At 38.2% G+C, this 12,014-nt stretch overlaps 1 protein-coding gene across 7 annotated transcripts in view; it reads left to right on the top strand.

Moving 5' to 3' along the window:
* The window catches only part of DSCAM (DS cell adhesion molecule), a 473,116-nt gene that overhangs the window by 383,820 nt on the left and 77,282 nt on the right, over positions 1 to 12,014 (top strand). For all 7 annotated transcript variants that reach the window (XR_013945106.1, XR_013945107.1, XM_080576586.1 and 4 more), the window contains 2 exons: positions 321 to 476; positions 8,424 to 8,557. Coding sequence is in view for 5 of the 7 variants with exons in the window: in XM_080576586.1 (XP_080432712.1) it covers positions 321 to 476; positions 8,424 to 8,557 (290 nt within the window). In the remaining 2 variants the exon portion in view is untranslated. The remainder of the gene's footprint in view (positions 1 to 320; positions 477 to 8,423; positions 8,558 to 12,014) is intronic.

Here is a 12,014-nt window from a genome sequence, read left to right as displayed (position 1 = left end):
TATAATAATCTCTTCTTGTTATCTGTTCTTTATAAAAAAAATCTTATAATTTGTGTATATAATTATAAAATGTTCAGTTCTATTATCTGTATTTTTAAAATTTGAAACATTTTGAAACTGAAAACTGGATCTTCTTTGAACTGTAAGAAGTCAGAACACAAAGGAATTTATTTTAATTGATTACAATTCATTGCTATTTTGTAAAAATGAAACATTACTTCTCTGATATGATTTTCAATCCTCAAGATTTTTACAGTAGGTACCAATAGCTGGGAAAAGACTGACCTAACAAATAATTCAAATTCCTTTTTATTCTACAGAGCTAGGAGAAATAAAGAATGTCACCACCACACAGCCATCACTGGAGCTTGATGGTCTGGAAAAATATACCAACTACAGCATACAGGTGTTGGCTTTCACACGAGCTGGAGATGGAGTGAGAAGTGAACAAATTTTCACCCGCACTAAAGAAGATGGTAAGGAGTAAAACATTTTCCATTCCCACTTCCACAAGATGCTTGTATGCCTCAGGCTTTCAAAATAGTGCAAATATTGTATAGAAACAGCCAGAGTGATATTTCTGTCTGAAGGTTTTGAGTTGGGAGTGTGCAGAGAGCAGTCTGCACCCACAACTTTTAAAACAATCACAGTGTTTCCAAGACTCCAGTTCAGGTTAGCTAGAAGTTTGTAGATAATTCTAATGATGTGAACAGGTTCGTCTCTATTTTTGTCTTGAAATACTTCAGGATTTTATATGAGAATTTTGAGAGTTTTTGAGTTGATTTATTCAAAATGATTGAAAATGGGGAAAGTGGAAAGACTATTCTGGGACTTTCTTGTATAACTAATATACATCTAAGACTTTCTTCAGTATAACAAAAATTTCCTCCAAACACCTCTTCTTTCAAAAGTAAAATCTTCTGCCATTCTTCATAGACAAGAGCATAGAAACGAATGTTGAAAATTTATGAAATTCTTACTGGGAAAAAAAAAAAGTTTCATAAGCTCTTTCCTATAACTTTAGCTATGGAAATATGGAAATCAGTTCAGGTTGCCTCAGTGGGATGCTACATACTAAGCTATTTCTCAAGAACCAGAATTTCAAATTCAGGTTGTGTTTTCTCCCTAGCCCAATTAAATGCCTGGAAGAAGAAGAAAACAAACAAACAAAACCAAACAAACAAACAAAAATAAACATGAGAATGCCCAAATACTTCAGTAAAAACTTTAGAAAATCTGGGTCCTATTACATAAGAATTTCTTGGCAGAAATAAACATTCACACAGTCCTAGCAATGAAGTTACTTCACTAATATCAGATTGGAAAATTCTCCAATTACAACATTTTTTTCAAGGAAATTAGTCAATAGATTTTTCATTGTTACTCATCCAGTTTACTGGTCATTCATGAACATAAAAATATATTTTACTTTTTTTTTTATAAATTGCTTTTAATAAGATCTACAAAAGTGCCTAAGGGAGTAAATTCAGTGATTAACTGACTTGGTGAATGTTATGATTTTTTTCCAATTAAGTATTAAGGGATTCATTCTAAAATTTACATTCATTGGAAAGCTGTAGATGTAGTTGTATCCAGGGGGTTTAATGCAAATCAAAATTGAACTTCTAAACGTTTTTCTCACATTATCACATTACTTATTTGCTCCTTGTTCTATTTTCATGTACTTAATAATTTCCACTACTTTGATCAAAGTTGTATTAACAGCAAAAACAGTCAGTCGATGTCTTATAGCTGAGAAATGTGAGGAAATTTAGGTATATAACAATGTTGGTTAATGTGTGTCTACTTCCAGCACTCACTAGATGTAGGCATCACTGAGATCCTGAACCAACTTGTAGTAATGGCTCTGTATAAAGCTGTGTTGAGATACTGCAGCTAGTCTGAAACTGCAAAGGACATCAAATGATCAGCCATAGACTTGTGTATCTTAAACCTGGAGCCCACCCTAAAGTCCTTTAACTAACTTGGTGCACAGGAGTCTTGTTTCAGGTGTCCTTGAAACACATGACGATTGGAGGTAGATGGTGTTATCCCAAAGAAAAATCTAAAAAATAATTAAAAAAAAAAAAAGATAAAATATGGAGAATTGTACAATCACCTGCTGCATTTTCAAGTTACTTTTTTTTTTTTTTCTATTTCTTGAGCAGATCCCAGCAGGCAACTTTTCCCTAAATGTTCTCCGAATACAAAAGCTCTCACCCCAGAGCCTTGGGACTGGAACTTAAGCCATAGGCAAACATGGGGATTGCCCCACACTGCTCCAGAAGCTCAGGGGCAGGCTGTTCTCAGGGAGACACAAACCATGTTAGAGCCTCCCTGCAGTCAGCAAGAATGTGCTTGCTTTTCTACACCTTTGAGCAACATTGCAGCCTGTGTCTTTATGTGTTAAATAGGCCTGATGGTCCTGCTGCCTTATGTCAAATCGGCCAGCCAATCCAATGCTGGGATAACGTATTTCCTGAAATCCTCAAAAAACCCAACCGCAGAGACAACTCCTGGGTCAACACTATGACACATATGCAAAGCAAGTCATAAGGTCTATCTGTGAAGGCCGTGCACTGGTTCCTCTCAAGTTAAAAATGTGGTGCTACCAAAACTTGCCTGGGTGCAGACAGCACTTTGTCTCTGTGTGAGGTTCCTTTGGCTTCTGGGATTGAACAGATGGCAGAAGTGGAGCCTGCAGCACCTCTGTCTCTTACCTGGGACAACAGATGAATGTTGTAATGCTCCTGAAAGTTTCCTGACACGTGACCAAGACCATCCACTTGCTCTAAAGAGGATCAGATATATTGCAGTCATTGCTGATGTTTACTAAACTTTTCTCTAAAGCTTGCAGTGCTGGGGACTCCATAGCCTCCTAAATATTCTGTATCAGTTGGGGATGCACCATAATGCAATCTCCTTTGCTGCAAAGTGGTTGGGTACTTCCCTCTGCCCTTCTGGCCAGGGATGCCAATGGAAAACTACCTGCTTTATAACAGTATTTCTTATTGGAAGTGTTTCTGTGTCCATTGCTCCCTCTCCCTGTCACATACACCATTCCATCTGCACTGATCTGTCACCAGTTCAAAACAGTTCTGAAACACCATTTCTGAAGCCCCCCCCCCCCCTGCTTTTTTTTTTCATTTTTCTTAATCCTCTTCTGCATAGTTTGCTTCTCCCTAATTCCAGGTGGCTCTTTTGCTCTCTCTCTTTCTGAGATCAGACAGGCCCTGAGATCTGGGAGGCACATAGTCCCCGCCTGTGTCTGGCTGCTGTGCAACAGCTCATCTCTCATTTTTAATCCTTCTGGCAACGAAGCCAGTAGTTCAGCAGTAATTCACCCTGAGGCAGTGTGACTAACCTTTTCAGATGTTTTGTGATGCCTCACAGTGGTTCCACTCATCAAATCTTTTGTCCAGAAAAAGTAAACTGAAAGGTGTTGCCAGAAAGTGCAATGATTTCATGTTTTGCTTCAGCTTCACAATTTTTTAAGAGCAATAAAGGTCCAGTATGAAAAATGTATAAAGGGCTGCCATTAAAAATAAGGTCAAGCCCAAATCCCACATCTAAACATCCTTTAGGCTACGGAAGTTAACTGGGAAAAGAGCATTCAAATTGCCAAAGTATATGCATCTAACAGGTGCCTCAGTCCTCAGGAAGAGCAGGCATTTCTTCTGTAATATTCTGTGAAAAAAAGAGGCTCCTGTGGAGGATTATTCCATAGGCCTAATTTCAGTAGACCTAAAAGATCCTGCTCTAAAATTAGTTTTCAGTAGCCTCTCATCATGAGGAATATAAGTAACTGAAATCTTAACATAACTTAGATATGGAAACCTTGTAGTTCTGCTCCCAGACCTCTTCTAGTTAAAAGTATGACACAAGATATTCCACCCTCCTCTAATAAAATTTTGTTAATCTGAGACATTTTTGGGTAGTTTCCAAGCCCTCTGCATCATTATTACTATGAGGCCATCTCACACCATTGATTTCTTTTCCTTTTTTCATTTCCTTTATATTAGGGGAAACTTTTCATTGTAAAATCGATGGTGCAGCATGTTCCCTTGCCACTGTTGAAAGGCAGATCATAGCCTCCTGTTACTTCCCTGCTGGTGTTCAGCTTAGAGACATCAGCCCAAAATTTCTTTAGCAGGCCCAAAATCTCCAATGTGGCAAAATAAGCATGTCCCGGGGAGTAAAGCAGTCAGCCTGGGTAAAATTAATTTAATGCTTCGATTTTATATAACATTTGATACTGATTTTAGACACCAGAGGTCAGACACCACTGCTGATCTGCTTACGAAATGGGAATAGTTGCAGCAAATAGTAGGAAAGGAGCTTTCTTCTAAATGTGATCATATTTGGGCTTTTTTTTTTTTTTTTTTTTTTTATCCCCATTAGCCTTCTGAAGAAGAAACTGCTTTTCTAAAAGTCCCTTTTGGCAGAAAAATAAGTGAAGTGGAAATGTCCAACTTTTAAGAACTGATTTTGGTTTTGTCACTTTGCACAGAGTTTCTAATAAGCTGGTTCTCTTCTTCATCTGAGGACTTTTTTTCTAAATCATTGAAAATTGAAATAGTTCTTCAAATTCTCTTCCTCTCAGTGTTCAAAGTATGGTCTCAAAAACTACCCCACTTGGTAGTGATGGGTGTGACAAATTCCCTCTGGTTCTGCACTGCGAATGAAGTATTGTGAAACTGTATTTGAGCGAATGAATTTGTTTCCCATACAAGCTGGACACATCAGCCAACAGCTTGGCTGGCAGGAGCACTTCTGATTTTGTACGGAAGGGAGTAGTGGAGGACATGGCCTCCAGAGCCCCATCCCAAGGAAAACTTCCTGCAGTTGGCAATTTTTCCTGGCACAGCTGCTTTCGATTTAGTGCCTGGTAGAGGTTTATGTGATGCAGGAGGATGCATGTTTCCTTTTTACATCAGTTTCTTTTCAGAGATTGCATATCATATCTATCTGTTTTATTTTCAGAGATCTCTGACTTTATCTTATTGACTAACAAAAGAAAGTACAAAACAATAAGTGATCCCCTTGTCAACTGGCAGAATTTGGTGGGAATGGTCTAATTAATAGAGGCCAGTTTAGAGGGAATGAGGGATGGACAGCATCTGTGAATGTATTTTAGCTACTATATATATAAATTGCAGATGGAATATTTATACAAACATAGACACTACTGGAAAAGGTCTGGATTTTATTTTGTTTTGTTTTTCATAAATGTAACATTGCATAGGATGGTCTTGTGTGGTACAAAACCTTTTAAGGAGCAGGGTTTGGTTTTCTGATATATTGGTGATATCACTCTTAAAAGCAGAGCATTTAGTGCAGTTGCCTCCCTGCTGTGCAGTACTGTGAAGAAAAATGGTGATAATCTCACTGCTTATGAAAAGGGGAATGAGAAAGTTCCTGGAGCTCCTCCCCATTATCCCACACATCTAAATACACTGTTCCCTGGACTAGTTGTATAATTGCTTTTCTCTGCGTTTGCATTTCAGTTGCAGTGTCAAGAATACAAAGTGTTCTCCTCCACATGAAAGCTGTATGCTATTTCTATGTCTCAAAGCCTTGTTAGCTGGAGAATGAGAATTTAAAATCTTTGATTTTAAACTTGCCAAATCTGCTCTGGAAGAAGGAAAAGTCAGCTAAAAGTAGTTCTCAGTGCTCAGCCCCATTTTTTCTCCAGCTTCTTATCACTGTTTTACCCCTGGTGACCAAAGGAAAAAGAATCTCGTATAGAACATATTTAGCTTGTCTTTTCTGGGCTCTATGGGAATTAGTATTCTAAACAAAGACCTGTGTGGAGCTCAGTGAGACAGCCCAGGTCTCTTACTACTGAGGTCTCAGTATGGCTGAGCAAAGCTACAGGGTGCAATGAGAGAAAATGTTTTGTTAGCATAGAAATATTTTTTTTTTCTCACCAAGGAAAGGTAGGCACCACATTCCCCCAGCACAACTTCTTCAGATTTGAAAGGAAACCATGTTTAGTAACAAATGTTTCAGCCAGTGCTGCGTTAGCTCATAATAGTCTTGTTTAGGTCAAGGGAATGACGATGAACAATGACTTTACCCTCTGGACTGAGGACAGAGGTGGTCTGTAAGACATCAAATGAAAGCCTGCAGAATTCTTGCCAATGAAATATAAATGCTTCCTCACATGCTTTCATTTCCACATGTGCAACATAGCAAACAAAGGTACTGTAACAAAAAGAAGAGGAATAAAGGAATATTTGGAATAAGTTCGGCAGCACTGCCAAAACTGTTACCCAATTCCAGTCCCTGCACCAAAAAGGTGGAAAGGGTCCTCAGATTAGAAAAGGTTCAGAAATTTCACTATATGGCTTCTTGAATTCTTTCTAGCCTCCCTTTCTGCTAGTCTGTATACCAAATAGAAATACTGTCCAATGACAAGTAATATCTTCCACATGTGTCCATTGACTGGAAAATGCTAGATGAATACTGAGTTAATCCCTCAACAGCTGACATCCACGACCAATTACCACCAGAACCTGTCCCTATAGATCACACCCTAATTTAACAATAAATTACTTTAACCTCATACGTCTATTTGCAGTGATTTCCAGAAAACATTACTAACCGTAAAGGAATCCTCCAGTGGGTTAAGTAATTACCCTGGAGAGCTAGCTTTCACTCTTCAGCAGCGGGAGCAAATAGCATTTCTAATGAACTGGGTATAAATAACAAGTTGAATGCTGTCAAGCATCAATATTTACTCTGCATTGTATAGAACTGCTAACTGAACTAGCCCCTTTGCAGCAAGGGGCTGGGTTTGCATGCAACTATAATCATGACATTCTCACTTGATGCCTTATTAGCTGTTTCAACACATTATAAATAGAAAATGCATATTCAGAAACGTTGCACTGACTGGTGCTTATCCATCAGTTTTCTTGCATCTTCTACTAGTACCTGTACAGACATAAAATTGAAGGTTTCGTTATATGATTTTTACAGTCTGAAATAGTTAGCTACATAGCTAAGCAAAGTTAGGTCCCAGACAGTCTGACTTCTCTTTATAAGCAAATTTTTGTACCAGTGTAATATCTATTTATTTAAATGAGGTAGAACAAAGATTAAGGACCACCTATAAAGATGAGCTTGCTGGACAATGTTTTGTCTATCTGTAGTACACAATCAATGTTCTCAGTTAGTGTAGAGAAAGTTGATCAAGCTCTGGAATTTTTATTTTACTGGAAATTCTAATGTTCTGCTTGTTTTATTTGAAATTTAACAAAAATATGAAATTCCTTATGACCCAAAATGTCTGCAGAGAAGAGAATCCATCAAAATGTTTCATTTTGTCTTTAATACCACATGTAATAATTTCCATGCAACATACCTATTTTAATACTTTACCATAAATATTCCGCACATGCAATACTAAAATATCTTCCAAATTGTTATGATTGTAAATCTATTTTAAAATATTCTCTTGTTCAGATTTTTTTTTTCTGGGAAACTTTATTTTACCCTTCCTATTTGGTTTAAGTATAAGCTTATATGTATGTGTAACTTCATGGGTATTCTAGCATGCAGGAATTTTGTTCACATACAGGAGCAACTGCAAAGTTAGAGAATATTATACAGCATAACATAAGCTTGAAAAATAATATATGCTCATGAATTTAAAGTCCTTCTCAAAGTGCAAGTGTGCAAAGAGTTAGGATTATGTACCAAGAATTTAACATTTCCTAGTTTAAGTATTTTCCAGTTTCAGAGAACTGTTTTTCCTTTCTGTCAGTTTTCAATAACTTATAAAGATAGCTACTACTAATAGCAAAATAAATATGTGCTCACATACTGCAATGTTAGATACAGGTCTGAGCTGTTGAGGGCAAGGCTAGGGGAAGGAGACTGTGAGGCCATATGGCTGCTCTCACATTATGCTACTGGGTGTACCTGGGTCACATCAGGCAGTGCTAATTGCACAGGACTACAGCTCGTTTGCTCTCCACTTCATTAAATTCACAGCTCTACTGTGTATAGCCATTAAGCTGTTCACATGCCTATTATTTATACAGCATATAATCATTTGGCATGAGTCATTCCTTCAAAATTGAGCTAACGTTTACAGTATTATGTTGTTTGGCGATTTTCACTGGCCACAGCTGATACAGTTTCATGTATGCAGGATGGGGATGATGCTACACAGAAGTTTAACTGTCAGTGGCAGCTTCTTCTTTGGGGCCCTCTGAAGCAGAGGCTTTCCCCTCCTTCTAAAGGAGAGGCTTTCTCCTCCTACAGATAGGGGAATAACCCTTCAAACCCTCTCCTCCGGTATGGGCAGTGTGGAGGCTGCTTCTTAGTGCAGGGTGTCCCCCTCAGTCCAGAGGGGCAGGGTTACCAAAGCAGCATACTTCTCCGGCCCTCTCTAACACAGCTTTTTCCTCCAGTTCCAGGTCCTCCTGCTGGTGTCAAAGCAGCTGCATCTTCAGCCTCCACTGTCTTTGTGTCCTGGCTCCCTCCCCTCAAGCTCAATGGCATCATCCGGAAATACACCGTATTCTGCTCACACCCCTATCCCACGGTAAGTCCCACAGCACAGCCACAAAAAGGCTGCACAGATTTGCAGAGCTAAAACTGTATTTGCAGATGTTCAGTGCTTGATATTTTCTTTGTCACTTACTTTCTTGCTATTTGTTTTTGTTGAGTTTGGTGGTGCTTGTTTTGTTTTGTTTTGGTTGTTGTTGTTGTTTCCTCTAAGAGTAAAGGGGGATTCTGGGGCTGAGAAGTTGGTTTATTTTTTCCCACCTATCAAACTTTTACAGTACTTAAAAGATATTGCAGAGTGCTGACTTACAAAATGTTTCCTACACAGGATCAGCTGCAAGCTTTGTAGAGCTCTGTTGTATCTGAAAACATGTATTTAAGCTCCTAATTGCTGAATTGGATTAGTGTTTTCATCTTAGTTTCCTACCTTTTTGGCCCGGGTATTCATGCGTGAAGGAGCATAATGACTTATGAACAAACATATTTGCTTGTGAATAAGCTTATTTGTGGCAGGAGTATTTGCTCATTCTAGGTTTACACACTATTACTTTCTGAGAATGCGATGAGAAAAATTGAATCGATTATCAGGCATCTCTTTCTCTGAATCACAAAAGACTAGCTATCATTAAACACAAGGGTCAACTGTTCTTTTTAAATAGCAATGCATATTTATTTTAATATGCTTTGACAAAGAATGTATTTAGGTTTTATCCAAGGTTTTGATTTAGCTTTTAAGTAGGGCTTCTCATCAAATGTAGTTTGATGCAAGTTGCAAAATGCAATCTTAGTTTAATAAACAATAAAGGTATTGTTCCACAGCTAGTAAGAGTTTGACAGGAAACTTCCAGTTGTGCCTCAGGATTGTTTCCAAAGCTTGCTGAGACAGTAGAAGGCCTGAGGTACGTCTGCATGGCACCTTGGAGGCAGACACAGTCTCACCCAGCCCACTCTTCTACCAAGTGAACTAATTCTGCAAGTACTCAAGGAGGGATGGAACGAAAACCACGTGAGCTCAAACTCATACATTCTGATGTAAACAGGATTTATTGGTCATTTATGAAGCTCAGGACTGGAGATCATTGCTTTATTTATGATTTGGGAGTGCTTATTCTTAACGCTATTAATTTAATAATTGTAACCGTGCAAACCAAAATGTCTTGACTGTACAGTTAAAGTGCAAACTGACCAGAGATTTTTCTATCATGGCTCATACATTTCTATGGCGTGCAGTCGGTTAAAGAGGTCACGTTTTACAGAACTGGACCTTGCTTTTAGGGCTCTCATCAGAGTGGAAAGTAAATGCTTCACCAGTGGTTGGAAGGAACGCCAGATGGTGCTGCTGGCTCTTTAGCTACTTAACCACACAGAAAGCTGCAATGTTTCTTTTTTTTTTTTTTTTTTCCCCCAGTATATTTACATCATCAGAAAGATAAACTTTCTACCTTCACATTTGCTCTCCAGTTTGCTGCTCTTTCATCTATAGAACTACCTTTTCATGACTACTTATTGTATGGGTACACTTTGGAGTACCTCAGAACAAAATGTGATAGATGATGACAGGAACACTTACCTTTTTTGCTTGACCTGTACTGAATTCTACTTGTATATTTTTGTGATGTTCATTAAAGAGTGATGAGAGGTTGTCATTGTATTCCATAGCCCACAGTAGAAGCACTTGGAGATGTTTGTGGTTATTATTAATTACTGGTATATACTTCTATAGCTATCCTACTGCTCCCTGTGTGCTTGAAGGGGTGTGTGTGTATGTGCGCGCATTTATATCTGTGAAGACAGTCCCTGTACTATTTCTTAGTAGTGTTTCACAGATCAGCATTAAGGGAGGCTTTACAGAGCTGGTCTGTATCAGTCCTGTGTCATGAGCAATGCAGTAATCATACTCAGTTATCTGTTTTCAGATGCCAGGTTGCACTTTTCTCTAAATGCCAGACTGCAGGACACATTTAACACAGAAACCCCCACCCACAGTTTTATTTCTAACAAAATGCTTTGTTATCTTTTGTCCATAAAAGGATTGTTAAATAAAAAAAAATATTTTAGTAGAGTTAGTTTATGAGCTAGTTTTACAGTGGAACAAGTCTGCTGCAGAGGTGCTTACATGCCAGCACTCCTGTGCAAGTGTGGTCTATGTATCCCATGGAAGTTCTTGAAGTTCTTGTATTCACTGTTCATAGAGACAAGCAGATGACAGAGAAAATGGCCTTAAATTAAGTTGGGGAGGGGAATAAACAGAAGGCCTATTTCCTTATCAATTCTCCTGCCACCATAGATTTTAAATGTTGTAGTTGGAGGCATAGAGCTGTATAAAATTCCTGAACAGACTTCTTCCCTCAGTCAAAGCCTTAGTAGCAAGATAACTTTGCTAAATATCTGCCATTTAAATAGAAAGCAGCACCGGTGAAGTGAAAGAGAAAAGAGCAATGGTAAATGAAAACTTATGGGGAAGTTATCATCTTTGCAGATTAAGTTTTACAAACATTATGTGGCTACTGAGAACAAGTCAGTACAGTACATTTCAGACAATGTTCTTTGGCTAACAAGATGGACAAAGTTCCTTTACATAAAAATGTTCCTCTGGTATTTGTCACCGTAAGGAAAACAAATTATCTCTGTTGGTCATATTGTGCACATTTTTACTACAAAGTACAACCCTCACATGACCTTGAGATACTCTAAGACAAAGATTTGCTGTCTCTTGCACAGTTCAGTTTGCTTTGCAAGGGTAGAAGCTAATAAGACTTTTGCTGCCCCTGTTTAACTATTTTGAATCTCAAGGACAATATCTGCCTGGGATGGTTCAAGAAGCAAGAATGATTAATGTGTGGAAAAATAAAAATTATTCTCCACTGCAGTCTATTATGTAGGAAAGATAAACGGCAAGCAAGGATCCAATATTACCCTGTTTATATGTGTTGCCTATATTATTATATAGGCATTATTAAATATAACTTTCTCTTTTTTATTCTACAAATACAGAAAAAATACAGAGCTACGAGTACTGATGTATTTACATACAAGCTGTCAGCTAGCCCTCAGTGCTAATTGAGTTAGATTTCTCTTTCTCAGCCTGGAAAATTGCAATCTCGGGACAGTTAAAAAGCAACATGGAAAGAAACCTGGCATGTGCCCAAGGTAGGAGAAAAAAGGTTCACTGCTGCAGGAAGGGCTGGGAAACATTGCAACAGATACAGAAAGCAGGGAGAGGTTAAGACACGAGTAAATATAGATCAGCTATATAATTAGAGTGTCAACAAACACTACGGCATCACTCAGTCAGAAATACACTTTAAAATCTATTTTGCTCCCTTGATTAGAAAAGTGCTCTCGTTGATTTGTGGTTGGGGTTTTACTTTTTTGGGGGAAGGGAGGGTTTTGTTAGACAAGCAGTGATTCATTCATCAGCTGTTCACTCAGAGGATCAAACCCTTTAAATGGGCTTGTCCTGGTGGTTCCAATGAAGCAGGTCTTTAAACTGT

This window comes from Anser brachyrhynchus (genome assembly GCF_964034855.1).
Source record: "Anser brachyrhynchus genome assembly, chromosome: 1".
NCBI lineage: Eukaryota > Metazoa > Chordata > Aves > Anseriformes > Anatidae > Anser > Anser brachyrhynchus.
This window is presented reverse-complemented; position numbering and strand designations above follow the sequence as displayed.